This window comes from Cutaneotrichosporon oleaginosum (assembly GCF_008065305.1).
Source record: "Cutaneotrichosporon oleaginosum strain ATCC 20508 chromosome Unknown ATCC20508_contig01, whole genome shotgun sequence".
In the NCBI taxonomy this organism is placed as follows: domain Eukaryota; kingdom Fungi; phylum Basidiomycota; class Tremellomycetes; order Trichosporonales; family Trichosporonaceae; genus Cutaneotrichosporon; species Cutaneotrichosporon oleaginosum.
In genome coordinates this window covers 3,534,108-3,561,971 of record NW_027072170.1, presented here as the reverse complement: position 1 = coordinate 3,561,971, position 27,864 = coordinate 3,534,108, and the positions used below count along the sequence as shown (strand labels likewise).

General features: G+C 58.4%; 13 protein-coding genes across 13 annotated transcripts; 7 read left to right on the top strand and 6 right to left on the bottom strand.

Moving 5' to 3' along the window:
- Positions 1–3,037: 3,037 nt before the first annotated feature.
- Positions 3,038–4,453, top strand: COLE_01434 (uncharacterized protein; the record flags this gene model as incomplete). Its single annotated transcript, XM_018421061.2, has 3 exons — positions 3,038–3,184; positions 3,239–4,277; positions 4,329–4,453. The coding sequence occupies 3 exons, from the start codon at positions 3,038–3,040 to the stop codon at positions 4,451–4,453; spliced, it is 1,311 nt and encodes a 436-aa protein (XP_018282880.2).
- A 1,487-nt stretch (positions 4,454–5,940) lies between these two features.
- On the top strand, positions 5,941–7,271 carry COLE_01433 (uncharacterized protein; the record flags this gene model as incomplete). Its single annotated transcript, XM_018420609.2, has 3 exons — positions 5,941–6,020; positions 6,062–6,417; positions 6,652–7,271. 3 exons carry the CDS (start codon positions 5,941–5,943, stop codon positions 7,269–7,271), a joined length of 1,056 nt encoding a protein of 351 aa, XP_018282881.1.
- Positions 7,272–7,871: 600 nt separating this feature from the next.
- On the top strand, positions 7,872–9,319 carry COLE_01432 (uncharacterized protein; the record flags this gene model as incomplete). Its single annotated transcript, XM_018420125.1, has 3 exons — positions 7,872–8,075; positions 8,185–8,555; positions 8,635–9,319. The coding sequence occupies 3 exons, from the start codon at positions 7,872–7,874 to the stop codon at positions 9,317–9,319; spliced, it is 1,260 nt and encodes a 419-aa protein (XP_018282882.1).
- A 704-nt stretch (positions 9,320–10,023) lies between these two features.
- COLE_01431 (uncharacterized protein) lies at positions 10,024–10,668 on the top strand (the record flags this gene model as incomplete). The annotated part of the gene is made up of 1 exon (XM_018421643.2): positions 10,024–10,668. One exon carries the CDS (start codon positions 10,024–10,026, stop codon positions 10,666–10,668), a length of 645 nt encoding a protein of 214 aa, XP_018282883.1.
- A 1,054-nt stretch (positions 10,669–11,722) lies between these two features.
- COLE_01430 (uncharacterized protein) lies at positions 11,723–13,625 on the top strand (the record flags this gene model as incomplete). Its single annotated transcript, XM_018421644.2, has 6 exons — positions 11,723–12,102; positions 12,146–12,556; positions 12,595–12,653; positions 12,708–12,915; positions 12,948–13,073; positions 13,106–13,625. The coding sequence occupies 6 exons, from the start codon at positions 11,723–11,725 to the stop codon at positions 13,623–13,625; spliced, it is 1,704 nt and encodes a 567-aa protein (XP_018282884.1).
- Positions 13,626–14,052: 427 nt separating this feature from the next.
- On the bottom strand, positions 14,053–15,803 carry COLE_01429 (uncharacterized protein; the record flags this gene model as incomplete). Its single annotated transcript, XM_018420115.1, has 3 exons — positions 14,053–15,347; positions 15,384–15,490; positions 15,523–15,803. The coding sequence occupies 3 exons, from the start codon at positions 15,801–15,803 to the stop codon at positions 14,053–14,055; spliced, it is 1,683 nt and encodes a 560-aa protein (XP_018282885.1).
- A 1,198-nt stretch (positions 15,804–17,001) lies between these two features.
- On the bottom strand, positions 17,002–17,364 carry COLE_01428 (uncharacterized protein; the record flags this gene model as incomplete). Its single annotated transcript, XM_018419398.2, has 1 exon — positions 17,002–17,364. The coding sequence occupies one exon, from the start codon at positions 17,362–17,364 to the stop codon at positions 17,002–17,004; it is 363 nt and encodes a 120-aa protein (XP_018282886.1).
- Positions 17,365–18,409: 1,045 nt separating this feature from the next.
- COLE_01427 (uncharacterized protein) lies at positions 18,410–19,195 on the top strand (the record flags this gene model as incomplete). The annotated part of the gene is made up of 1 exon (XM_065626145.1): positions 18,410–19,195. The coding sequence occupies one exon, from the start codon at positions 18,410–18,412 to the stop codon at positions 19,193–19,195; it is 786 nt and encodes a 261-aa protein (XP_065482639.1).
- Positions 19,196–19,278: 83 nt separating this feature from the next.
- On the bottom strand, positions 19,279–20,839 carry COLE_01426 (uncharacterized protein; the record flags this gene model as incomplete). The annotated part of the gene is made up of 3 exons (XM_018421645.2): positions 19,279–19,833; positions 19,866–20,518; positions 20,551–20,839. 3 exons carry the CDS (start codon positions 20,837–20,839, stop codon positions 19,279–19,281), a joined length of 1,497 nt encoding a protein of 498 aa, XP_018282888.1.
- A 519-nt stretch (positions 20,840–21,358) lies between these two features.
- COLE_01425 (uncharacterized protein) lies at positions 21,359–22,445 on the bottom strand (the record flags this gene model as incomplete). The annotated part of the gene is made up of 5 exons (XM_018421062.2): positions 21,359–21,519; positions 21,645–21,809; positions 21,845–22,026; positions 22,064–22,143; positions 22,200–22,445. 5 exons carry the CDS (start codon positions 22,443–22,445, stop codon positions 21,359–21,361), a joined length of 834 nt encoding a protein of 277 aa, XP_018282889.1.
- A 543-nt stretch (positions 22,446–22,988) lies between these two features.
- COLE_01424 (uncharacterized protein) lies at positions 22,989–23,534 on the bottom strand (the record flags this gene model as incomplete). Its single annotated transcript, XM_018421646.2, has 3 exons — positions 22,989–23,078; positions 23,113–23,423; positions 23,456–23,534. 3 exons carry the CDS (start codon positions 23,532–23,534, stop codon positions 22,989–22,991), a joined length of 480 nt encoding a protein of 159 aa, XP_018282890.1.
- Positions 23,535–24,084: 550 nt separating this feature from the next.
- On the top strand, positions 24,085–25,089 carry COLE_01423 (uncharacterized protein; the record flags this gene model as incomplete). Its single annotated transcript, XM_018420099.2, has 1 exon — positions 24,085–25,089. The coding sequence occupies one exon, from the start codon at positions 24,085–24,087 to the stop codon at positions 25,087–25,089; it is 1,005 nt and encodes a 334-aa protein (XP_018282891.2).
- An 80-nt stretch (positions 25,090–25,169) lies between these two features.
- COLE_01422 (uncharacterized protein) lies at positions 25,170–26,848 on the bottom strand (the record flags this gene model as incomplete). Its single annotated transcript, XM_018426253.2, has 4 exons — positions 25,170–25,203; positions 25,240–26,196; positions 26,236–26,768; positions 26,801–26,848. 4 exons carry the CDS (start codon positions 26,846–26,848, stop codon positions 25,170–25,172), a joined length of 1,572 nt encoding a protein of 523 aa, XP_018282892.1.
- Positions 26,849–27,864: the final 1,016 nt, after the last annotated feature.

Sequence of the window (27,864 nt, the reverse complement as noted above, 5' to 3'; positions counted from 1 at the left end):
ATAGTGGCGTTTGTCCTAAACACAGCTACATGAGGTCGCAGAAAGGAATGTGGGCGATGAAGCTGTACACGTTTCCGCCCCCTTCCCCTCACGATAGGTGTGTTGGAGGTGATGCTTAACCCACAGTTGTGCCGGGGCAGTCTGTTCACGGCTCTCTGTGGTTCTCGCTTGGTCCCTCCGCGCATTACCACTCTCATGTTCCGCACCGCAGCGCCGAGTTGCCAGGAACACATATGAGACTTGCCGGAGCCCAACCGCATACCAACGCACACGCTTCCGGTGATCGGCAGCACGTGTTACACGCTTGAGGGACAGTGCGCTCATCTACTCGCACGGCGGCTGAGTGTGCTTACAGTTTCCCAGTCCCCCTTTCAAGACGGTGCTAGGACATGTGGTGCGATGGTCCGTTCGTAAGCATTTGATTTTTAGTTTGCGTAGGCGTGGGCCCACGAACTACGTGGCGCTCTCTCGCCCGCACTCATCATCACCGAGACCTTCTTCGGGTCATATCGGCAGGACGCGCACTAACCCACGTGCCTAGATTCTAAGTGCAATGACCGCCCGGCTGCTTGTGATGAAGCTGTGGTGCGAGATATTCATGTGTCCTTTTCACGTGGGAGGCTTACGCGTCGTTCACAGGCCACGGGAATGCTCATCTCACGAGCACACGCTTGACCTGAGTGCGAATTGGCGAGACTTGGGGCTGAACAAGCAAAAGCGGTAGTCGTCTCCGTCGTGGGAATGGGGCATTCGAAAATTGAGCGGCATCGTTTGTGGTGCCGGCCTGAAGCTGACAAAACCGCTGTTAATCGCGGATAAACCACTGGAGCCCGCCAAGTGTACAATACATGGCCTGCGGGCTCCACCTCCTCCACCACGGCTCCACCGGGGCGCGAAACGCCTCTCCGGCCCCCGCCTGCGCCATGGGGTGATCGCAAGCGTGTATGGGGGCGGGGTTGGCTGCTGCTCCTTTGGTATTCGTTGGTGCTGAGACTGAACCGGTGTCGCCGGAGGAGTTAAGGTGCACCCAGTTCGCCGGACCTGATCGGAGGGTCCAGACAGCGGGTCGCCTCAGAAATGTCGCCTGGGGTTCTAAGGGCCAATGGCAACAGAAAGCGGACGCGCGTATAGAAAGAGTGATGGGAGACAGGAGCTGCATGACACGGGGAATGCGAGGCTGGATAGCGGCTTAGATTAGGCAGGTGGGCAACCGGTGGGCAATGGGTTGTGGGCGGTGGTGGGCAAGTGGGCACGGAGCGAGCGATATCCGGTTGCAGAAATTTCATGCATGACGAGATGCCAGCAGATGCTCGGAGATGTGAGGAGCTGCAAGGACGGTACTTCTGCGGGGGTCCTCCGGGGCTGTCAGAGTAGAACCGGGGAATGTGGCGGAGCTCCATAGATTGTGCCGGGGGGTCGCTGCGCATGCATTGTGCATGCATGACGCAGGCTGCGCATGAACACTGTCGCTGCGAAAGTGCTGCCTAAGCACTTCCTTAGCACTTCGGGAGCTGTCGCACGATCGGCGGCCGTAACCCTAGTGAGCTGGTCAACGCAGCTCACATACGGGGCGGATTGCCACTCGCACACTGGGGTGTTCTGGGCCCTGGGTGCTGCGCGGCTGGGCAAGAATCGTCTCGCAGCATGGCCCTGGCCCATTGGTTCTGGGTGATTGGGGTGACTCGATTGTTAGGGATGATACTTGCACGGGCACGGAAGCAACATTCAGCCTTGGGTCAGCCACAGCGGCCCCCCGACAAGCCAAGCCTTGCGCTGGCGAGGTGTGCTACGAACCGCGGAGCGTGAACCGGTTGTGCTTCAGAACGGAAGCCAGTGCGGTAATTAGTGCACAGATCCAAGCCGCATTGACGGGATGCGGGTTAAGGACGAAGCACAGCCTACAGTGTGGGGCGCTGAGGCGCCCGACAAGCGTTTGAGTTGTGTTCCACCAGTGCCACAAGTGATTCACAAGTGATCGTCGTGTGTGCGCTCACTCAGCATGCCACGAACGCTTTCCGCCCCTGTCAAAACTTTTTGCTCTTCCATATCGCAGTTGCCCAGTCATACCAGCAGCCACCAGGGATCAGTGTACAGCAGGTGGGCGATGGATGTCAAGATAACCGGACACAGGGTCTATATGCTCAACAAAAAGTTTACCAGACGCCATCAACGTAAGGCAAGTTAGGGATGTGGCAACAGTTCAGCGAGTTATGTACGCACAAGCTCCGGAATCAGGCGAACGGATCGTCTATACCCTCACTTGGCAGTGCTATCCCTGTCCAGGTGGACCCTCGTGCAGCGGCCTGTCGTCCCACGAGGCAGGTGCTGGGGAGACGTCAGAGTCGTGCCAAGACTTTTTGGTAGGCCCTTCCAAGACTTTTTGCAGCACATCTCCGCGGCATCCCCTCGTCGGCCAGTCGGGCCACGGGCCCGCTCTACCTCTGCGTTGGAACCCAAGTCACTTCCGCCGTGTCGCCCGCTCACACCCATCGGTAGGCTCCGCTGTGCACGGCAAGCCGCCGGGACCGCCTGGGCCCCGGGGGCGCGTCTGGGGGCGGGCCCCTGCGCCTCCGCAGAAGGGTAGAGAGGGGCCGAGGAGGTGGGCTGCCCCGGGACAGCCCCGGCATTGCCAAACTTGCCCCGGCACCGGGAAACAATGTGACTCGACTGTGGACCGAGGTGGAAGCCATCGGCAGTTGGGGAAATAAAAGGAGATGCTGGACGCTGACTAGGCCCCCATCTTTCTCTGCTGACAGCCTTTGCCGGCACCCTTTTATTCGACGACCTACCCCCACACACGACGACCATGTCCCAGCAGCCCATGGCCGCCACCGCGCCGGTGGAGAACGGCGTCGAGAAGGTCGACGCCAAGCACTACGAGTCCAATGGCTTTGCCGACAACGGGAGCGATCACGAGAAGGGCGACACCCGTTCGGAGGGCGGAATCCAGAAGGACATTGACGCCGACATCGACCCCGTCTTCCTCAAGCGCCTGAGGCGCAAGATCGACTTCCGTCTGATTCCCGTCCTCTCCCTCATGTACGCCATCTCGTTGATCGACCGCACCAACCTGGCCATCGCCCGTGCTGCCAACAACAACCAGATGGACAGGGAGCTCGAGCTCAACATCAACGGCGGCGACAACAACCGTTACTCGGTCATCACACTCGTTTTCTTCGTCCCCGTGAGTGACGCGCGGAAAGATCTGCAATATAATCAGCAATACTGACGATCGCAGTACATCATCTTTGAGATCCCTTCGCAGATCGGTCTGCGCAAGTTCGGCGCTCGCATCTGGCTTGGCTCTGCTGTTCTTCTTTGGGGTATCGTCATGCTTACCATGGGTTGGGCCAACAACTGGTCGGCTCTCGCGGCGCAGCGCGCCATTCTTGGTCTTTTCGAGTCGGCTCTCTTCCCCGGTGCCGCCTACCTCATTTCGTGCTGGTACCCCCGCAAGGACATCGGCGTCCGCACCTCGATCTTCTACATTTCTGCCGCCGTTGCTGGTTCGTTCGCCAAGCCTCTCGGCTACTGCTTCTCGCTGCTTGACGGCAAGGGGGGGCTCACCGGCTGGCGCTGGCTCTTCATCTTCTACGGTGCTCTTACCATTCTTATCGCCGTCATCGGCTACCTCTTCATCATCGACTTCCCCGACAAGGCTACCTACCTCACCGAGGAGGAGAAGCGCATCGTCACCCTTCGCATCCAGCGTGACCGTGCCGACGCCGCTCCCGACCCGCTTACTGCTGCCAAGGTTTGGAAGTACATGCTCCTCTGGCAGCCGTGGCTCTTCGCTTTCATGTTCATGAGCACCACCACCGCCACCTACTCGCTCGCCTACTTCCTTCCCACTATTCTTACGCAGATGGGCTTCAACAACATCGAGTCGATGATGCTTGGCACTCCTGCGTACTTCTGGGCCATCGTTCCTGCCGTCGTCTGCGGCAAGGTCGCCGACAAGTACCGTGGCACCCGTGCCTTCATGGTCATGATCAACGCCGCCTGCATCATCATCGGCACTTGCATGTACGCCAAGCTCCCCATCGCCCAGAAGAACGCTCGTTTCGCTGGCATCTTCTTCGCCGTTGGTGGTGGCAACTCGAACGTTCCCCTCATCATCTCGTGGCAGGCGACCGCCATTCGCTCGCAGTCTAAGCGTGGCTACGTCTCTGCCCTCTCGGTCGCCTTCGGCGGCATTGGTGGTATTCTCGGCTCTGCCATCTTCTTCAACAAGGAGGCTCGCCGTGGATACCCCACTGGTGTGAACATGACTCTCGGTAAGTTTTGCCTTGCTTGTCGCTGCCCCTGAATCTTGGCTGACCTTCCAGGCCTTAACGCCTTCACCTTTGCCTGCGCCGGCTTCCTGCACATCTACATGCGCATGATGAACCGCAAGGCCGACAAGGGCGAGACGGTTATCGAGGGTAACGAGGACTTCCGCTACCAGCCCTAAGAGGCTTGCGCGGACACGGGATGTTAGAGAGGATAGAGGGAGAGGATCAGTTTGGGCATTGCGCATTGGTATAGGGAGGTTACTGTTGGGAAGGAGAGGAAGTAATGGGGAGGTTGTAGCAGTAGCAGTAGCAGACAGCGTAGCAGGGTCGTAGTTGCATCACCATGAAGCCTGAATGATTGGCAAGGGCCACAAGCACATGTTTGGTAGTTCTCTCGTTGCCGCCTGGCCATACGCCAGACTGGGGATGATGGTGATGGTTATGCTGAAGCCGAGCTGTACGCTCATGCATACCGGGCGCCTATTTTTCGGTGTACATCGCTGTTCGTTTACTTTTCTCAAAGACCATACACATCGCTGCTGTTCCACCTCACACAGGCGTTCATATCGCATTTAGGCGTCGTCCTAGCTTGATGCATACATGCCCCACAGATGGCGACGGCTGGCGCCAAGGTTTCAGCCCAAGGCCATCTCCCCTTGAGTGTTGGTGGACGCGTTCCATGTGTTATGAATCAAGATGTAGCGCCAATCCATCATGCCTCAGGTAGGTCCTGCTCCGGAAATCCATGTCAAGGAGAGGCCGACGCGTCCGGAATGGCTGATATCCGCGACCAAAGTTACATGCAATCGCGCTTGGTTGAGACCCGCGCCCACTTGCTCCCACTTGCTCATGAGTGGGATAATAAGGCGGTGAGCGGCGTATGACCTTCAAGCAGACATTGCCGTGACAGTTAGGTTCTCACATACGACCCCTTGAGCGTCTTGCTTCCAGCACCCCATATAATCGTCTCCCTATCAGGTTACCCCGCGCAAACGTTCAAAGGCTCGCAGCGAAAGATGATCGTTGACAGAGACACAGAGAACTGTTCCAAACGTTCCAGTCCGCTTTTGGAGCCCTCCTGGAGAGTGCTTGGTTTGCCTTTTCCCCCTTGCCAGGCAGCCGTGAAAGGCAGACAGGTTCAACCTTATTAATGTGCTGTATAGATGCAGTAGAACCGGGGATAATCACTGGCGGCAACTCGGCTAACCACTAACCAAGAAGCGGTGAATGCCGAAGTTCAGCCTTGCGCACTCACCCCCATCACATCCTCCATCTTGCGACGATGTGCAGACTTCTGCAAGTGCAAGAGAGCACATGGCTGAGGCAAACTGCTGCTGTCTGTCAGACCTTGCCTTTATATGTCAACGTAGCATTGCCTATGTTTCGTACATGGACATGCTCGGCTTTTTGAGGCCAACGCCGTGACGCCGAGCCGCGAGCCGGCCACCCCCGCACTTTCACCCCGGGTTGAGACCGGCAAATGGATCGTCGGTCTCATCCGACCCAAGCCACTACCCACCCCGTCTCCATCTCCACAGCACATAACCGCCTCCCCCTCACGATCATGCTCCTCTCCATACCTCGCATCGCTCTCGCAAGCTATCGCACAACCAGACTCGCCCCCCTCCCCCTTTCCTCCCCCCTCGCCCCCCTTGCTCCCTCTACCATGTCCTGGATTGTGACGAAAGACAAGCGTCCCTCTTCGACCGCGGCAAAGGCGCCAGCCGTGCCCAAGCCAAGCTCAAGGTGCGTCACCTCCGCGACTATATCACAGCCACTGACCGCAGTGTGATGCTCGTCTCACCCACAAACCAGCTTCTTTTGCTGCACCGCGTGCAGCGCTCATCGGCTTTCCCGTCGGCTCATGTTTTCCCGGGCGGAAACCTCAGCAGCTTCCACGAGGTTGTCCCGGGAGAGCAGGATGCTGGCAGGCATGCCGATGGGCCCGCGTACCGTCTCGCCGCGATTCGCGAGACCTTCGAAGAGTCAGGTATCCTGCTCGCGCGCAAGAAGGGGACGCCGCCCGGCAGCCCTCTCCTCCAACTTAGCGATGCCGAGCTCGATGAGGGTCGCAAAGCCGTTCACGGAAACAAAGTCAAGTTTGAGGACTGGCTGGACCAGAAGGGCGGCGTACCTGATGTCGGTGAGTTCATTCACCGCGTTGATGGCGTTGAGGTGTGGGTAACGTGATGAGGTGTAGTTACCGACGCGTCGTTTGTGAAGGGCCATGGCGCTGAGTACTCACCGGGAACGCGATGGCTTGGTCACCGGTACTATCGGTATCGTACCTGCGCTGTCACCCGTCGTAGAACGGGAGGCTGAGTCGTTTACCGATATCCATTCTCCGCCCTCTGTCCTCGCTTCAGCTAACCCGCAGAATCTCTCATGCCCTTCACTCGGTGGATCACGCCCCCCAACGTCCCCAAGCGCTTCACGACGCAGATGTACGTCTACCTTCTGCCCCTCAACTTGGACACGGTGGGCCACGACGCCGAGAAGGTGGTGCACACCCCGACGCACGACGGTGGGCTCGAGCACACGGCCGCGTCGTTCGACGACTGCTCAGACTGGCTGAAGCGCGGCAAGAGCGGCGAGATCATCATCTACCCACCCCAGATGTACTTGATCGGCCACCTCGCCGAGCACCTGACAGGGCCAGGCGACTACGCAAAGCAGCGCGACGGTCTCAAGAGCTTCCTGGCGTCCAAGACGACCGGGCGGTCAGACCACCCCACGAGCAGCATCGGCTGGGCGGACAAGGTCATCTCGCCGCAGGGTCGCGGCGTGCACAAGGCGAGCGGGCGGCAGATTCTCTCACTCGAGGGCTCGGGTCCCGAGCTACGCGGGTCCGGCCGCGCCGGCGACTATGACCGTGTCGTGCTCGTCAAGGGCACCAAAGCGGGGCCGCGCAATGTGGAGGTCTTGTGGCGCGACGAGGTCGCTGAAGATCTCAAAAACGCTGCTGGAGCACCCACCGACGTCAAGGCCAAGTTGTAGAAATCAGAAGCATCATGCACATGTATGTGTCCGCGATATCATTTGATATCCACTCGAGCGAGTATGGGTGCACTCGTTCCGCCTCCAGGCTGAAGCTAAGAGGACCTGATATGGCAAGCCGGGGAATGCACCAAAGGCACTGGCGCATACCTTATGTGGCACACAAGGAGCCTAGATCGTGTCGCGCTGAGAAAGATGAGACGAGTTTCATGCTTTGGATCCAAAATGGCTGGCACGGCCGGCATGTGGGCAGGCAAAGATGAGTTTGGAAGTGCCTGTGCCGTTGCCTTAGGTGTGAGTGACGCAATTCACCACCATCATCCTTGTCCGAAACTGTTCCCTCGTTCAGCGTTTGTACCAACACCACCACTGCGTACCCGCATTCTGATGGTTGTCCACACAAGTCAATCGCCGGCGACACCGTCCACGACTGTTGCATGCCCGGCGGGCCTGCTGGCGATGGGCCCATCTAAGCCATCATCGTCACATGATCGTATTGCCGGTCGCCGGCATATTGATTGAACAAGGACAATGCGACATCCGTGTCACCATCCATTGCCTTCATCTCACTCACTTTCCCATCCTCACATCTACCACCTAATGTCGCTGCTGCTATATTTCTTGTACGCCGCCGCGTTCGTTGCCGTTGTGGCATCGCTCGTGGTCCGTCGCATCAAAGCCGTCCGCAAGGTGCGCTTCGCCCAACGCGATGCCATGATGGAGAAGTACGCCTACCTCCTCGACGACATGAGCAAAATGACCTATCACGAGGCCGAGGAGATTTCCAAGTACTCGTCGTTCTTAGTAAGTTGTCTCGCGGTGGCGGTGGTGAGCAGTGGATGTTGAACAATCTCGATCATTACTGGATCGAGCTTCTCGGCGATGCGCAACGACCTCCCGTGCTGACCGTAAGGAAATGCCCTGGACGGTTACGGTCGCCCTTTCCTTCGCACTCTTCAAAACGTATGCCATCCCCACAATCTCCGCCGTCCTGTGCAAGTCGGGACAGCTGTCGACCGACGCGAGTGCGGGTCGCCGCGCTGAGGACACGGGTATCTTCATCAATGAGTTCAGCGGCGGGGGCGAGAGCCATAGTGTAGCTGGTGTCGACACTGAGCGTGGGAGCATTGCTCTTGCGCGCATGAACTGGCTGCATGGGCGGTACGGCAACCTCATCGGCCGTGACGACAAGCTGTTTACGCTGGCATTATTCGTTTTCGAGCCCTACTACTTCGCCGAGAAGTTTGACTATCGCCCACTCAACGAGCTTGAGAAGGAGGCGCGGTGAGTTATGCACGGATCGGATAGACACAACGTGCATCGTGATTCTCCGGCCGACTCGTAAGCGCCATGCTGATGTTAGTTATGTCCACTGGCGCGAGATCGGGGCCCGCATGGGCATCGAGAACATTCCCCCTACACGCGCCGAGCTTTTGGAGTGGACAACTGCGTACGGCAAGCGGGCCATGGTGTACGATCCCCGTAATGCGCAGGTCGGCAACTCGACTTTCAGCGTGCTGCTCAAAGACATGCCCCGCTTCATGTGGCCGCTCGGCAAACGCATGAGCTTAGTGCTTCTCGACGACCACATGCTGCAGGCTTTTGGATGGGAGAAGCCTCCCGCGTGGATGTACTGGTTCGTGCCGCGCCTGTTGCGTCTCAAGGGCTTGGTGTGTGGCAACCTCCTGTTCCCACGCATGAGCCCGCCGCCGCACGTGAAGACGAGTGTACGCTGTGCCTTCGCTGGCCCCACTGACGGGGGCGAGAAAGCACCTGACGCCGGCCACCCCCAGATTGTGCGCGACGGATACATCTTTGAGCCGTGGTACACCAAGCCGGACGGCGCACGCATGGGCGCACTTGGCCTCGGCACGCCCGGTCTCCCTAAATTCACACCCGACGGATACATCAACTCGCGTCTCGGTCCCGAGAGGCTGTACCACCAGGGCGTCGAGATCACGCTTAAGAATGCCGCGGAGATGCGCGAGCGGGCGCAAGGTGGCAAGTGCCCCTTCTTCGTGCCCAAGGAGGTGGTTGCATCTGCGTAACTAAGGCGTCCAGGGTGTCATTCAGTTGCTATAAAGTAGATGTGTGGTTGTAGCCATCGAGGTGGGAGATGCATTTGAAGCCAGAGAAGATCGACATTGAGCCATCGATCAATGTCTGAGCTTGACGGCAGGAGGTGAGGGGTTCCGATGTTCTGGAGCCAGACCAAGTCGCTTAGCGGCCATGATCACACTGCATTCTGCCTTGGCATTACAAGTAGGGACACAGCTGGGGTGGCAGCGGCGTTGTCCCCTTCGAAACGCCTCAGACCCTCAGAAGTTGTCCCTTCCGAGAACAATACTGGACTGCTCGGAATGGACAACTTCAATCAGCGCAGAATGACGACACGCGTAATCTCTCTCTCAAACTCCAAAGCCGAGAGGCAGGGCGTCGCGGACCGGCAGGTTGTGCTGATCCCATCTGGGCGGACCTACATCAGTTGCGCCAGTGAACGCTGTCACTGCCCGTTGACAGACCGAGGATGCGATGAGGGGTTCACCGTTGAAGTACGGAACCAGTGAGCATGTGGACATGTGAATCCGCGCTCTGCCAGGGCGGCCGGAGCTTGGACATTAGCTATGACGTCGTGGACTTCCACACCACAATTTCCAGAATGCCTCCATGTGCGCCACGGAGATCTGCAGTTTCTTTATCAACGGCGATCCTCGCCTTCCTGCTATTGTTATCACCTCATCCAGCGCACAATATGCCCTCTCCCTCACCACCTCGCATCAAGCCTCGGCACCCCTTCCTCATGCACCCGCTCATGAACGGACGCTCGCGATCTCCGTCCCCATCGCGCCGATCCCACACAGCTCTCGTGGTCATCAACGTGCAGGTCGGCGTGGTAGCCACATGTGTTGACGTGAAGGGCGTCATCTCGCGCATATCCTCGCTCGTAAGCCGCGCGCGTGATGCCGGCGCCCCCGTTGTTTGGGTGCAGCACGAAGACGGCGGTCTCGCTCGCGACTCGAAGGAGTGGGGCCTCGCACCCGGCCTCCCCGAACCTCTGGACGACGAGGTGCGCGTTTACAAGCGCTTTCGGGACAGCTTCACCGCCCCCGAGCTCGAGGAGGAGCTGCATGCGCGCGGTGTGCGCCACCTCGTGCTGGTAGGTGCTCAGAGCGATTATTGTGTCCGCACAACGGCTCAAAGCGCCGCCGTCCGCGGATACGCCGTGACTGTGCCACGCGATGCACACACGACCGAGGATGCCGAGTTCGGTGGAACTACGATCTCCGCTCAGCAGATTGTGCAGCACACAAACGCGTACTTCGACGACTTTGAGTACCAGCCCGGTGTCAGGTGCCGGAACGTCGCTGCACACGAGGTCGAGTTCCTGAGGCGGTGAGCGCACAGCGCAGAGGGCTCCGTCTGCGGATAACGCTCTCCTTCATACGCGCCGGTGGAAGTGGCCCGAGGACAAGGCATATCTCAGAAAGACTAAATGGTGCGGAGATCATCATTGTCGCGTGGGGTAGAATGAGGTCGGATTACGGGGAGCAACCATGATCGCAGTATCAATGCATTCTAATGTTGCCACCATCCCACTGTTTCAGGAGTATCATTAGGTTTGGTCAAAGTCACCCGAAGGAGCCGTGATGGCTGGCGTCCATCGATGGTACCCGTATAGCCCGACTCGGTACCTGCCATCTGAGACGAGAAACGTCCCCCTCCCTACCCTTTGCCATCTCCCTCATCGGGCCTCACTTCCCTACTGCACATATCCTACGAAGATGCCTCCGTCGCATACAACTGCATGGCTCCCTCTTCCTGGCTTGGAACAGCCCTGTCGATCGCTGTCTGGCCCCAGTGTCGCGCGTCTCAACATGGCAAGAGGAAAGTAATGCCGTAACTGGTACATCAGGGATCTCGTTCCGCGCAGCAATCGTCACTTTCCTCTGCTCACTTTGTCATGCGCACCCGCCAATGCTGAGCTCCCAACCTCGCAATAAACGAACCAGCTTACCCACATGCCCTCATACGCTCGCCGAGAAAGGAATTCGTGTGCATGAGGAACGTCACGCTGCTGACCCAGTTCTCACTGCATCTCATTCTGTCATTTCATACCATCTCACCTCCATCGCTGCTTCGTACTCCCAGAGCGGCTCCCTCGCGCGGCAAAGCTCTCTTAGAAGAGCTGTGACACGCAGAGCGAGCTCCCGTATTTCTTTCAGTGGGGTACTAGGCGACGATTGGCGCCTTGGTCGACAATTCTTTAACTCCAGTTGCCCCTCCTTTCTGCTATCTTCGCCATGCGGGCCACCTCGTCCATCCGAGCCAACACGATGGCGGTCGCAGCGTTGATGTCTCTCCCTGGGCTCGCTGCTGCGCTAAACAAGCTGCCGTTTCAAGTTGTTCTCTCCGACCAGTCGCCAGCTATCGATTGGTTCCCTTCACCCGGGATGCCGAATGACTCGCCAACCTTGGCAAAGACGCCTGACAAGGCGTGGAACATCACGTACTCGGAATCTAGCTGGGCAAGTTGGGGTCCGGGCTCGACGGGAATGGGATCATCGGCCCATACAACGTCTCGGTCAGGTGCACACGTCGATATCGATTTCGCTGGGACCGGGATAGCCTTTTACGGGGAATCCCAAAGTACCTCGTACACGCTTCAGGTCGACGGCGTTTCGGCCACAGCAGCAACTGAAGGTGGAGCGCTTGCCTCAGCGGCAAACCTTAGACCTGGACTCCATCGCGCCGCCTTCACATTGCCATCTCAATGGACTGGCGTGATATCCGTCAACCAGATTGTTGTAACCACGACCATTACCTCCGAGGCGTAAGTGGACGAGTGGAGTTCCCTTATGCTCATCACATGGCAGCGACAGTATCGACCGCGTGCAATATATCGACTTGTTTGCCCTCGACGGGGGCCCCATCAACGCCGGGGCGTGGGGCGTCAACTCCGGATACGAGGTCGCAGTAGCAGGAATTTGCTCCGGATCGGCCGATCAAGCAGCTGAGTTGACCGTGCCCAGCTCGTCCGCGTTTCTCGAACTCTGGGGTCCAGTAGGACACCAGCACGGCCGGTTCAAAGTTGAGGTGGATCCCGAACCGCCAAACGCTGTGCAGACATATGAGCGCACTGCGTTTAATACATGGGAAAGCTCTGCACCGGAAATTCTGTACTTCACTCCTTTGGATCCCGGGCAACAATATACTGTGCGGCTGAGAAGCCTAGGATTTGGTATAGTGTGTCTTAACAAGGCCCGGGTGTACTCTTCGAAAGCCTCGTAAGTTGGTACATGCGTTTGACAACTGACGCTTGCAGCGACACACCCAATGGCTCGAGCGCTCCGGGATCCATCGCAAGCGGCTCTGCAACGAATGGTATGGGGGTTCAACCAACTACTGGGGCGGGCACCAACACTAACTCTCCTGGAGCAGCTGGGGCCTCGACAAGCGCTGCAAGAGGCCCTAACGTCGCCAACGGCGTAGGCAGCGACGGCGACAACGGCACCAGCGCCGCCAGCGGGGGCAAGAAGAGCAACGCGGGCGCGATCGCAGGCGGTGTAGTCGCAGGTCTCGCCGCACTGGCTGCCATCGCTGTGATACTCTTCTGCCTGCGGCGCCGGAAGCGCAATGCGCGCAGGTAGGTGCACTGCATAACACGTCTGATCATAGTCGGCAACAGGCGATGTACAAGGCGACGTCAAGCTCGCGCGACCGGCCAGGGAGTTGGCAGCCGTTCTTCGGTACAGCAGCTCTCGGTTCGCAGGGAAGTCGGGGAAGCAAGGATCTCGAGCTACTGTGGGTTTGAGCTTGTGTTGAGCTGACGCCAGGCCGCCAACCTTGAGCGCAGACAAATCGTCAAGTCGGCACACATCGATGCAGACGTACGACAGCACAGCGGGCAACACACCAGTAACCCCTCCAGTGGGCGAATTTGGTGCGCCTATCCTTCCACATGACGAGGTGTCGAAGTTCACCCCAACGCCGTACCATCATTTCTCTGGATCACACACCTCCATTCCCTCACAGTCGAGCTTGCCGCCCATCACCGAGATGCCGCGCACCATCCCGCCCGGGCACAGTTTTGCGACGATCAGCACCATGGGTGTAGCAGCGAGTGCTGGCACGGTCGGCTCGAGGGCGCGATCCGCGCTCTCGTCGCCCAGCTCTGATACGGTTGACAGCCTCCCACCAGGTTGGCCCAGCCCACCCACTTCCCCTCCCCGGACCGGGCCATTGCCACCTCCTCGGAAACACATGAGCCGGGGGTCCCTATCGCCGCCGGCCTCGCCAGCCCCTGCGCCTGTCAGCACCATGCAGCCCTTCCGGCAGCCAGACCTGTTCGACTGAGCCGTTTTCGCTGCTCGCAGCTCCGCTTGGGCTTTTGCAGGATAGAACACTGGATTATATTCATAAAATTGATTAGCTTCAGCATAGCATACAAGATTTGTAGTGACATTCTGCAGGGTCATATTGCGCACGATGAGATAGCTGAAGATACACGCAGGCATTGCTCCGCGAACGAGAATGAACGCGAGGATCCCGGGTTGTGCCCACGTCATTATGCTTACCAGGCAAAATCAGAAGCGAGGATAAGCCACGCCTGTGTCTGTTGCCACGTACGCACTTCCACTAGGTACTGTAGCATCTACACTCTGATGATGCTTTGTCTAAGGCATGATAGTCGGACCATTGTCTTTCGATTCATCTCCCCAAGTGGTTTGTTTATCCCAGTCATTAGTCCAGTAAAGCAGAGGATACGAAAACGCGATTTGAGCTACACCAGGGTGTTGTGCTGGGCTTTGCGGGCGGTCTCGATGTCAATCTGGGCGTCCTCGTCCTTTTCCTCTAACTCTGGGCTAATAGGGCGGCGCTCCGCCCTCTCAGCTGCAAATCTGTTCCCGTAGCGGCCGATCTTGTACCACGGCAGCTTGAAGAGCTCGTCCATAGCCTCAAGCGAATAGCCCGCGGTCTCGGGAACAAAGAACCATACCCAGGCGCCGCCGATGATGGTGACGCAAGTGAAGCTCCAGAATGTCCCAGCTGGGGTGATGCCGCCATGCCTGACGTCCAGCAGGAGCGTGGGGACAGCGCGAGCGCTCGCCCACTGGTTAATAAAATGGAGCATCATAGCCCACGACGTGGCGACGGCACGGATGTTGAGGGGGAAGATCTCAGCAGTGAGGAGGTACTGCATCGAGTTCCAGCCCAGCGCCCAGCCGCAGCCAGACACGTAGATCATGGCGATAGCGACTCGAGAAACGGCCTTGTACCGGTCAGGCAAAACGTAGTCCTCGCTGCCCATCGATGGGAAGGCCGAGAGGAACCCGGAGACAAAAGCGATTGAGATGATTTGAAGCGAGATACCGATCAAGAGCGAGCGCTTGCGGCCGATGACGTCGACCAGGAAGAGAGCACAAAAAACGGCGGCACAAAGCTTGATGAGACCAAAGACAGCGGTAACTAGCAGACCAAGGTTCGTGCCCTGGACGCCCAGGAGCTCGAATAAGTCGGGTGCGTAGATGGTGATGGATCCGGCACCGGACCACTGGGAGAGAAACTGGACTGATGTGGTAAGGTAGAGGCGGAAAAGGTATTGCTTGTTGGATAGAGTCTTTTTGATTGCCTGCCAGACATTCATGCCCCGAGTTGCCTCAACCTCGAGGTCGTGGGCATGAACAATTGAAGCAATCTCGCGGCGTATGTACTCTGAGTCTTCAGCCTGGCGGCGGAGCCGAGACATAACTTTCTGGGCCTGGGCAACCCGACCCCGCATGACCAAGTACCGCGGCGACTCGTGCTGGAACCACGAGAGAATGAAGATTGCGGAAGCGAACCAAAGGTGGATAGACGTCGGGACCAGCCAACGCACAGCGCCATTCGGGTAGTTCCTCTGCATACCGAAGTTGGTGAAGTAGGCAACGTTGATTCCAAGGTACACCATGCCGGTGAACATGCAGGTGCACAGGCCACGGACAGACGCGGGAGCGATCTCAGCAAGGTAAAGTGGGCCAACTACTGCTGTCATCCCGATGCCTATACCTGCGATGAAGCGGCCGGAATAGATCATTCCTGAAGATTAGGGGGGCATCTTAGGCCAACGCTCACCCAGGTTACCGTTAGAGCCCATGAAGAGAGATATACCGAAGGCCCACCACATGACGAGCTGTCGCGTAGCCCAGAGACGGCCGATACGGTCGCAGACGACAAACGCGCTGGCGTTAGTCCGACTACCGAGAGCACGCACAACAGTGAACCTGCGATCGACCCGAGAAGAACCATGGACGAGATGTTGCCCTTGAGATCGGCCTTCGCACTGGCAGACATCGTGTCGTAGTGGATGAGGTGCTGGAAATGCTTTGAGTTGAAGGCGCCGGTGATGAGCCCCTCGTCGATGCCGCGGGCGGCGCCGAGAATGCTGAAGGAGAAGACAGAGAACCATAAGCGCCAGTTGAAGACGCCCTTGGGCTCGCCCAGGTCGCCAAGGCGGAAGATATTGATCGGCTTCTTGACACCACCTCCGGCCATGATGGTGTGGTCGATGGAGGGGATGGAAATGAAACGTGCTCTGAGCTTTTTATGTCCAATTCGACGCGCGACACTGGCGCTCCCACAGCTGGTCGCGCAAGTGACCTATTGCGACAACAGCATGTGACCAGGACAGTCGCGATTGATTTAGGTGGCCTCGAGTCTCCTGCTCTGGTGCCCCAGGTATCCGGGACATCTTGTGCGGGCCACTGGCCGGAGAGAGCTCGAATTGCGCGTGGCGCAAGGTGGCCCCACGCGCAGCAAGACGGTAAGCATCGGAGGGTGCTTGAGATTGGCGGTGGATCGGCCGAGCGGCGGAGCAAGGGTCCTTATCGCCGTGCACTAGAATAGAATACGTCCACTCGTTGACTGCACTGATGGGTAGTCGTATTGCCTTAAGAATCCGCGGAATGCCGCCCAACCGGAACACACCCCGCATGCCCGAACAAGCGTGGCCACAGCGTTCCACGCAAGTTTGGCCATCCCCACCGTGTTGGGTGAATAGAGGAACAGCGTGTCCGTCACTTTTCTGAATTGTTGCTCACGTGCTATCCGATCCACTGCGGAGAAGTGACAAAGGCGCTGAGGTAGTGGGAGTAATCTGTCGATCTTGGGGCGGGGAGAGGAGAAGCCGCATCAACCATCCGTCCTCATAGATAGGCGCAGAGCCCAAACTTACTGGCGTTTACGGACACCTAGGATGCGGGTCATGAACGTGAGCGTTACCAGCCCTCAGCACGTTATATGTTAGACATTGGTCTGGAACGTCCAGCCACCATCCGTGTTGCATGTGGGGAATGTCATCGTTGATTTGATCGCCTGCCTTAGCGTAAGTTGCGCAGCATGGACAGCTGCGCAGGGTCGGAGACATCAAGCGGTTAAGGTTGGTAAGATGAGACAGTCTGATTCACCAGGCCGACACGCCACACGAACTTGACTATCGCGGTCAATGGCTCGCAAGCGGTCGTGTTCGGCCTCTCGGACGTGAATGGAATGAAATCTGACCGCAACGCCGTTCGTGGCAATTCGCGCATCCGAGAGATAGCCGAGCTGAGGATCCGCAATTCATGCGGCACGTCGGGCAGCCCTCAGTTGGGCCTCGTAACATCACATGAGTAGGGACACACCCTTGGATCTCTGTCAATTAGCGTCGCACCCAGTCACACTCACAATCGCTTCTACTATCACTTATCGGGGGTCAGGCCTGTGGCGCCCCCGGCTTTGGCTTGTCCAGCAGGTTGGTGCGGTAATGCTTGGCCTGCCAGCGGATGAACTTATCCCAGGCGCCAGCAGCCTTCTCCGAGTCGTCTGCCTGGCGGTGGCGGAGAGTCGCAACACTCTGCTCTGGCTGGTGACTGTGCCCGGCTACAAGGGTAGTCTCTGAAGAGGCGGCGGGGTTTGCAAGATATGCTGCGCGCTGCGCCTCCAGTTGTGCCTGGTATTGAGCCTGCTCAATAGCTGAGGCCTCCTTGGCGGCGTCTGCCTCTGCTTTCTCGCGCTCTACGCGCTCGTAAAGCTCGCCCATGGCGGCGTCGTGCTTTGCCCAGCGGTCCGAGGGCATTATGAGGAGGAGTAGGTGAGGGAAGTGGTGGCGAGCCGTCGAGAAGCCAAGTCGAAATGACGCGTTGAGACGGGTGGAGGTATGAACGGAACCAAACCTCTGGCGGAACCAAACACCATCTTTCAAGCCTGGGCCTGTAGAAGGACACTCGTCGCTTTCCTCTTTGCTCGCTTTGCTCTTGACCTCCTCTACCCTTGTGTAAATCTAAAGTGAATATCCTCCTGGGCTCACCACTTGATGCGCGACCTCATCTCTCAGCCCGGGGTAAGATCAGCTGGTGCGCCATGCACGGGGATAGCGCTGAGTCGCTGCTTTGTGCTTTGTGCAAATGACGGACTCCCGCTCGGGCTCGATCTGACGGCGGGTCGTAAACGCCAGAGCACTTCGGGAGCATGGCTCCATGCAATCCCCTCGGAAGTCGGGGCAGTCGGGCTTGCAATGCGGCACATGGTCGGTCACATGTCCTCCCCGGCGCCGAATTTGGCTGGCAATCGCACGTCATGCCCTGAGAGCGTGCCGGGCTAGTCCTTTTGCACGACTCCATCGTGTTGTGGGCCTGCATTTCATTTCACCGGTGGTTTGGCGCGTCGTGGTCGTGACATCACTCCGAGACACCATGACGCCAGTGGAGAGGAACAGGTGGAATCAGCACGGATACAAGTTACGACCACACGGGCGCCACCGGGACCGAGATCGGTGGCGTTGTCGAGGGGACAGACAACTGGTTTTGGAGCTGTCCGGAGACGCGCAGGCTGTCTCGCCTCTCGCGCATTATTATATGCTGCCAGAAGACCACTGATATGCATCCACATCTCACTGACCAATGCAAACGCTCGACTACCCCGTGCTGGACGTCAGGGCCTTTCCGCACATCATCGACGAGGTGGTACGCGCCGCATCGTCTGATGTCCTCGCCTCCTTTCGCGCCGCGTCCCGCCGCTTCCGTGCGCTCGTTGACGATTTGACGGCCTCCCATCTTGTGCTCGAAGGCGTATCCTCGACAATCTACCCCGCTGCGGCGCTCCATAACGGCGAGCGCTCTTTGATGCGCTCCGCGACCTCGTGCGTCTTCTACATTCTCCCAGCTAATAGCAGGGGCCCAGGCCCTCTCGGGCCCGTATGGCCCGAGCATGCTGCGCTTGCTTCTGCCCGCACGCTAGACCTACGCGGCTGGCTACGCGCTGAGGCGCTCAAGCTTCCTGTCTACCTGGATACGCTGAGGACGTATGAATATTACGCTCATTCACCTGGCCCATTGGCGCGCAAAACCCTGCTGTGGGGACCGCCATACTGTCCCCCTGCGCGCCGACTCGTGCTCTTCTCGACACTCGAGCAGTGCACGCATGTCAAGTACCGCCCTCAAATTCCACGGTACTACCCACCAGGCGTGAAAGAGGTCGTGCTCAACCTCAGACTTCCAGGACGCGGCGGAGAGTGGGGCAGGCTCGATGTGCCGCCCAAAGGGCCTGAGCTGGACCCTGTGACCGTGGTGTTGACGCCAAGCTCCCACTCACACCAATGCTCATCGGAGAAGATGCTTGACGGGGTCCCTCTTGCCTCAGACAGCGTCGACGACAAAACAGCGCACAGGGCATTCACCGATCTTGCGGCAGTCCTGGACCGCCTTGCCGCGCCAACGACCCTTGTGGGCTGGGAGCATTTAGACCAGAGGTTGGTGAAGCGCGACGTTCTCGCTCCCCTGGAAGAACAGGGCGTGGAGCTACGGCGCGCAGACGTGGTGCGCAAGATTATCGGCGAGCATGAGTGGGGCATCCTCACGCGCGAAGCCCCTCTTCCATCTGAGGCTTGGACAGTGCCTCAGGCATGGTGAGAGCTTCATGGTCAATCATGGCTCCGTAAGGACTTAGATCTGCATGCCATACAGAGATCCTAAACCTCTCTACCCAGCCCTCACTAAGCGACCGGACGTAACCGGACAGGTACCAGGATGTTGAATGCGACGAATGCGACCGCGGCGTTGGCGGCAAACACCATTTGCGGCATGCCCTGCTTTGCCAGGGCAGCGTACGCCGAGCCAAACAGGCCAACGGTGCTCACGGTTGCCATGCTCTCCACGAGGGCGATGGCGCTCAAGGCCTCCTGCTTGTGCTCGGGTCCCACAAGCTCAGTGACCACGCCCTTGGCTGCTGGGCCGGTCCCGCTGGCCAGCGGCAAGATGGCCGCTGCGACGAACAGCTGCCAGTCTTTGCGAACGAAGGAAACGGCTCCCGTCAGCACGGCATCGACCAGGATTGAGAGGCGGAGGAAGTGGATGTCGAAGGCGGCATTGTTACGCTCCAGAGGCGATGCGTCCTCTTCAGCTTCCGACTCTCCGGCGCTGTGAACACTGGCGGTTTCCGAGGCGATGGGCTCCACAGGCAACTTGGACGCGAGCCACCTGCGTCCAGCTGCGATGAGGCGCGGGAAGATGAACATGAGGAAGATGGTCCGCATGACCATGTTGCCAAGCTGCTGTTAGCCAAGCTATTGCAGTGACTCACCAGCATGGCCGACGTCATGTTCGGCTCAAAGCCGAAGAGCGCCTGGCCCATTAGCTGCAGTGCAATTGGAACGTAGCCAGTAGCAAGCGAGGCCATGAAGACGCCACAGATCAGGCAGAGGAGCGTCCATGAACGGCGTCCCTGCGCGTCCCTCATGGGCCTGAACATCTTCAAGGCGTTGAGCGCACTCGGTTTAGCGGCCGGCTTGCCGTCCGGGCCGGGGCGTTTGTGCGCGGGCGGGACATATGGGATGATCGAAAGACCCAAGAGGACGACGAGGACGAGCATGACGAATGCCGTCAAGAATGGCCCATATAAACCGAGATAGGTATACAGCGTGCCTCCCATGACGAGGCCAGTGCCATATCCTGCCATTTGGGCGCCGCCCAGCATCCCAAACATGGCCGTGCGCTGGGCGGCGGGCACGGTCTCCATCAGCGCCGAGTTGGTTGCGAGCATGAAGCCTCCGGGCGAGCCGAGGATGCAGAGCAGCTGCGCAGCGATCGTGATGCGCACACCAGTAGCGCCCCCGATGTACATTGCATAAACATGCGTGATCATGCGGATCGAGCTCCAAATCGAGCCCTGGAACATGGCAGTCTTAGTTCCGAGGCGCGCGATCCAAAACTGGGTCACGAAAATTGACAGGATACCTGCTGTCAGCTCGCCCCAATACTCTGCTCACCGCCTATTGTCTGCACCGAGCTCATCGCAGCCGTGTTGGCCGCGGCCAGGCTCTCGACATCGGGGGCATGGCATCGGTCGCCTTTACCCTCGAATGGGTGGTCGGCGTCGAAAGCGTCGCAACTCATCGTACGCATCACGTAGAGTAGCGATGTGTTCGGCATCGACATCGCCGCCACCATGAGGTATGAGATGAGCTGAAGGCGGCGAACTGGGGCCAACCGTGCCGGACGCGGGGCGTCCACCGGGAGAAGCGGTGTCGCCTCCGACGCCGATGTTGTTGGGGACATGCTGCTGGTGTGAGAGTGCGATGTCAACGTCTCACACAACTCGCATGACATGGAGCGCGGCTGTCAGCGAAGAAAAACAGTACACCCGATCTAGCATGCCAAGCCTGCCATCTGTGTCGGCCGACACGCTCATCCAATAATCTTATCTTCTACTGCCTGCCTGAATCACGCCCTCTCGACATGCCATGGCGGAGCGTATCAGCGCATTCCGCGTACCTGAAATCTTCTGAGTCGCCGGCAGTTGAGCGGGGTCGTCCCCCACTGTAATTGCATGTGATGAGGTGAGGGCCTTGCCACTCCACCTGTCACCGCCACATCAACGCTCGCATGCGTTCCTTACCGCCAACATCCAATGTCATTTGCAACAGTGACATGCATGGACACACCTGATGGGTGAGGAGGTTGGCCTCAATATCCGTGCCAGTTTATCAAGCCTTGCATGGCACCCATTGCGCATACTTCCGCAACCAAGATCCGGAATCCATCCAAATGCCCATCTAACTGATTGCCCCGTGTATATTAGAGCTTGGGGTCGTGCCACCGAGGTGCGCGCTTCTCAATAAACGCCTGCAGTCCCTCCTTGAGGTTGGGGCCCGTGTTCAGCGCCTTGAGCTCCTTGGACTGAGTATAGCGTGCCATCATACGCTGGTATCCCATTTCCTCCTCGGTAAGACGGAGGCCTGGGGTCAGCGACCGTCTCGAATGTTGGCGCCAACAGCTCTCTCGTGAACTCGGTCTGGAGGGTATCATTCTCTTATCAGGAGTACACCTTTAAACCGGCTCCCACCCGTCATGAGCGACTTACCGAAAAGACACAGCTGCACCGAGTCCGGGGCGTTTGCGGCGGTCTCCTTAGCCATCTGAAGCGCACGGGCCTCCACCTGGTCATCTGGCACGACCATGTTGACGAGGCCAAGCTTCTCCGCCTCCCACGCGGGAATGTCCCTGCCGGTCATAAGCAGCTCAGCAGCTAATATCAGCTCGCCGTACACAGTTTGCTCTCACACTTTTGTCTGCCGATGAGGAAGACGAATCTGGGCAGGCCGCCGCCCGCAGCGGCCACTCCTCGCTTGGCCTCTGGCAAAGAGAGCTTTGCGCTCTCGCCTGCAATCACGACGTCGAGGTTGCTTAGCATCTCCACGGCGCCGCCGATGACCACGCCGTTGACGGCCGCAATGACGGGCTTGCTGATGTCAGTCCACACTCCAGTCCCTTCCAACGCACCGCAAGAAGCGCTTGGCCAGACCGCCGAGACCTGTGTCGGGCCAGAGGTACTTCCCGGCCTTGCGGCCGTCGCGCTGGCTCTGCTCGTCAGTCCCGTTCTAGTGGACGCAGGCATCTAGCTTCGTAAACGACTCACGAGCTCCTTCAAGTCGCCGCCGGCGCACCATGCTCTCGGGTTGGTCGTCCCCAGTATCGCACAGCGCAGGCTCGGCTCGCTCTCGTACCACTCCCAGATATCATCCATCGCAAAGCTGTCGATAGCACGCAGCGCGTTGAACTTGTCTGGCCGGTCGATGGCGACGTGGAGCACATGCTCAGCTGGGAACGAGACGCGGATCGCCGACTCGCCGAGCGAAGGAGGAGGCTTGTTGAAGGGGCGCATGACAGTAGGAGGTGACAGTGTGAGGTGCAGATTGAAAGAAATGGATGCGGATATCAGAAACTAATGGAGGGAACGGGCTTAGCCGGCAACGGGCGTCCAGGCGTATCCGGCTCTCGGCCACAGCCGTTGCCGGCCCACCCCCAACGCCGAGCACCGATCAGCAAATCCCATGCAGTCAAACGTCAACAGCCAACACTTGTTTACAGGTGATAAGTGTGCATACAGCTGCAGATGGGCAGACGAAGGTGATGCTTGCCGAGTATTGCAATGCATGATGCTTGCTGAGTCAATGCATATGGCCTGCAACCAGAAATCCCGTCGGCCGCCTCCGACTTTTGGGGATATGGTGGGTTACGCAGACCTAAATGCTTCATGTGCATTAGGAGCTGCGGGCGCTGCGCGCCATCACGGCCATCCATGTTGGATTCCATCAAGGTAGTACACAACATGACAGGGCACCTCCAGCTACCGACGTCTGTTCCATCCAGCAGTTGAGTACAAGCTATGAGTATACATTTCAATCTACAACGCTCCTGAGACGGGCTACATCGTCTCTGGGCGGGAGGGGAATTTGGCTGTGTCCTTAAACGCGCTGTCAACTGCCATGCCGTAGCCCTTGGCGCCAAATCCCACCTCGACATCAGACTGACCTTCAATGGCAACTCACGATGATCCCCGCAGCCTTGTCACTTAGATATGACTTGTGGCGGAACTCTTCACGTGCGTGAATATTGGTGAGGTGCACCTCGATGTATGGGATTGCCACGCTGAGGAGCGCGTCGCGCAGCGCAATGCTGTAATGAGTCAGTGCCGCAGGGTTGATGACAATCGCGTCTGTCCCATCTGTGCGCGCTTGATGTGCTCGGTCGATTAGGGCGCCCTCCCAGTTGCTTTGAAAGAAATCGATGTGTCCCCCAAACTCAGCGGCCTGTCTGCGAGCCGCAGCAACCACGTCATCAAGCGTGTCGGCGCCGTACACTTGTATCAGCGCTGCAAAGTTAAGAGCATACCTGCTGGCTCACGAGTGCCGATGAGATTAATGTTTGGCCCGTTCATGACGAGCACTGAGCGTTTGCCGTCGCGAGTCATGGCCTCGTAGTATTGTCGGATGAAGCAATAGCAGGAGATGAGGGCCTGATGCAGCTGCTACTTCCTTGCTAAATCAGACGCACTTCCGCGCACATCCGGATGAGGCGGGGCCAGCGCATAGGACAAAGCCGTGCACCGCTAAGCGACTGGAGACATCACGGGCAGCTACGTCGAATCAGAATGAGGACAAGCTCCACAAACTCCGGAGTTGTGCCGTCCGGGCCGAAGACAGCTCCACCTGCAAGGGGTCCGCTGTTAGCCGCCCTCTGCTCTGAAGCGGCCATCAATGGATTCTCGGCACAATGTGTACTTCCACTGTATATCCTTTTATCCCCACAGGTTCCGGAAATCGCGGCTCCGACCACAACAACCCTCTAAAAGATCTCGCCATGTCATGTCCACCTTCAGGCCCCCTTCTAGTCCATTTCTTCTCTCCCTCAGCATCACCTACAGTAGGTTCAGCAAGCAACGACAAAGGGTGTCTGACTTTGAAGCCATGCCCGAACTCGGTATCGCCTCCTTGTCTCTGGGCTCGTCCTCGATCCACCCGATGGAGCGCAAGCTTGCAGCCGCTGCGACTGCAGGCTTTGACAGCGTCGAGATCTTCGACCAGGACTGGGATGCGTGGAAAAACAGCTACGCCTCTGATCTAGGCCTCGCTGAGTCCGCACACGGCGGGCAAGCTATCGACATCGCTGCGGCCAAATCGTTGAGAGCTCTTGCCGCTTCCTACGGGTTGCGCATCAGCTGCTGGCAACCTCTGCGACAGTTCGAGGGGTGGGCCAACCCTGCCAAGCGTGAGGCTTCCCGAAAGCATGCGGCCGGTGTGCTGTCCCTCCTCCCTCACCTTGGCACGGACCTCTTGCTCGTATGCTCCACAACCGCCCTCGCTCCCCACTCCACATCTGACTTCGCCACCGCGGTAGAGGATCTCGCATGGCTTGCGGATCAGGGTGCTCGCTACGATCCACCCATCCGAGTCATGTATGAGGGCCTGAGTTTTGGCACACACCGCCGCAGGTGGCAAGATGTGTGGGCTGTTGTACGCGCAGCCAGCCGCCCGAACCTTGGCATCTGCCTCGATTCTTTCAATACGCTCGCCCTCGAGTGGGCTGACCCATACGCCGCCGATGGACGCCGTGCCGCGACCGGCTCAGTCGACGTTGATGCTGCTCTCGAGGCCAACATGAAGGAGCTCGTGGCCACTGTGCCGGGGGACAAAATCTTCCTCGTCCAGGTCGCCGACGGGCAGTTTATGAACGGCACTCTCTCGCCTCCAACCGACCCAAGCGTACCTCGACTACTTCCTTGGTCGCGTGGGCATCGCCTGTTTCCTCTCGAGGAGACGCGTGGTGCGTACCTCCCTGTGATTCAGTTCTGCCGGGCAGTCATGCGCACCGGATATACTGGTCCGTGGAGCCTCGAGGTGTTTAACACCACCCTGTCGTCCGTGAGGCCAGAGACCTGCCTTGAACATGCCAAGCGGGGTTACACTGGTCTTAAGCGCATCGTGGAGATCCTCGAGGCGGAGGCAACGCGAAACGCCCTCTTGTAATTACCATCAGATGACATTGTAACTTCATACTTCATACTGCATACGAGCTCTACACTTTCTACAACATCCGTTAGTGTGTCTTACAACTTCTGGTCCTTAGGCAGGTCTCGCATTCTGCGCATTAGTACTGTCGCCAACACGCCCACTCACAGTTGCCTCATGCCGAGGTCACCCATAATCTCCTCCGAGCCGCCGCCGACTGCCTCAAACTTCTTGGACGCGTGGGCCCGCTCAATGAAGCGTCCCGTGCCAGTCTTGGTGAGCGCACGGCCGCCAAAGATCTGCACAGCGTCGTCAATGACCTCGTTCATCCACTTAGTGGTCATCATTTTGAGGAATGCGAGCTGGCCAGCCAGGTGCTTGGCTTGCGTCTTGTAGTCCATGTGGTTCATCTGATAGGTAATGTTTTCCACCCAATGCTGTGCGGCCTCGGTCTTGCCGATCATCGCGGCGAGCTTAAGGCGGATGACAGGTTGCGAAAGGAGGTTCTTGCCAAACACTTCGCGTTGCGCTGCCCACAGGATGCACTCGTGAGTGACGAGGCGGCAAGTCGCGGCCGCACCGGCAATGATCCCCCACCGCTCCTTGTTGAAGTTGGACAGCACGATGAACAGGCCCTTGCCCTCCTCGCCCAACAGCTGCTCGGGTTCGATGCGCACCTTGTCAAAGGTGATGTACGCTGTGCCGGCCGCGGGAGAATACATCGTTGGGATGAACTTGGTTTTGACGCCCTCACCTCGGGGCACGATGAACATGGAGATGGCCCCGTCAGGGCAGTCGCCGCCGTACGTCTTAGCTGCGACGGAGAAGTACTCGGCGTACATACCGCCCGTAATCCACTTCTTGGTGCCATTGAGAATCCAGCCGCCGTCCGGCTGGCGCACTGCGCGACTCTTGATACCGGACACGTCGGACCCTGCAAACGCTTCCGTAATACATAGGCAGGCCATCTTCTCCCCCTCGAGAACCTCCCGAATGATGCGCGACCGCAATGGCTCCTTGCCAAAGTTCATGACAGGTGGAAGGCCGATGGAAATGCTAGCCATCGCGCCAGTAGAGTACCCCTTGGCCCGAATTCGGCTCAGCTCTTGGATCACCACGAGCTCACTGCCGGTCAGCGATCTGGGATACTGGGGGCTTGCTCACTGGAAGTAGTCGAATTCCTCGCCCTTGATGCCACCCATGAGCGTCAAGCCATGAAGATGCTTGCCGGGGCCGAGACGCATGTGGTTGAGCTTGGACTCGGCCATGTCGCGCTTAACCTGAGCACTCGCCTCCTTGCCGCTGACCTCGTGTGCCTGCGCCTCGGGGTAGAGCTTAGTGTCGACAAACACACGCATCTCTTTGCGCAGACGGTGGTGCGATTCATTATAGTACGGGCTCTTAAATGCTGGTGCGAGCCAATTCGACTCGCCGTAGGGTACGCGCGAGAGTTCTCCGGGCTGAGGACGGCGGATCTTGGGCTTCTCACCCTCAATACGAGCGATGATCATCCTGTCGTTCTGAGGTTTGTTGAGGACATCCATCCCGTGCAGACCGAAGAAAGTGGTGGTTGCATCCTTGCCCGCCACGTCCTCGTCAAGGAGCACGGACAGACCGCCCGGGTGGAACTTTGCGAACTTGGACAGGTCATACACAAACGTGTCGATGATGACCCACAAATCGCCCTCGCTGTTGTGCTGCCGTTAACTTGGCTGTTTGACGGGCTTACTTTAGCGACCTCTTCGCGGGTCACTGTTCGTTGTGGTGAGGGAGTCATGATGGCAAACGATGAGGGTGAGACTGGAAAGGCGCTGAGCTAAGTATGGCCCAGAGCGTTGCGCATTCACCGTGCCGTGATTCGGCCAGGCATTCACCGAAGTAGCCGGTGCTGTGGAGGACGCCGAAACCCGCACTCTTGCCCACACACCATTTCCCCTCATGTCGTACATGTGACCACGTAGAATCTACAGACTCAGCTCGGCCAGAACCGACATAAATAATAAGTGCTGGCCCTATGAGCAGGCAGCCATGCTCTCGCCATGTCGGGGGCCGCCTGAGCCTGCACGCGCAGCGCACCTGTGCGCTGGCCATTGTCGACGGCGCAAGAGGGCTAAATTGACAACGCGGATACAACGGCCAGATAAGAGTTCGAGCAGCACTGCATATTGACTGGCATGCGCGTATCCAGCGACGCGTTCACGGATGATAACTGTTCTTGGTATATTTTCAACTCTTGGAACATATGTGCAGCCCGAATTTCCTCTTGAAGAGTCTTTGGCCCCTATGGTGTAATGGTAACACGTGAGTCTCATAATCTCTAGCCCTCAGTTCGATTCTGAGTGGGGGCACTTCTTTTGTCGCATCGTCTTTCATTTTGTGGACACGGGATGCCTCTCCCTTCTGCCTGGGGAGAATGTTGTGTCGGATGGCTCGAAGAGTCGTGATTCACCACAAACCATATCCTGACAAGCCCGGAGTGGAACTTGAATCGCACCGGCTGCTGTGGGCGGTCAGGCCTAATGGGCTCCGCAGAAAGCAGCTAAGCCTCTTGACCTTAGGTGCTCGTCCCGCTGTCCCGCTGGCGGACACACACTTTACCTTTGGACTCGAAACTGGGGCTGCGCAATGCTACAACGCGCTGTCCCGGCCATCCCAGCTCCCTCTTCCCCGATTATCTTCCGATGACAGGTACGTCTCCGTACACACCGGCGTTGAAGCGAACTCGACTACAACCGGGGTGTAAGGGCCAGAGTTTGCCCGGAACATACGGCGCACCCCTGCAAAGCACCCTGG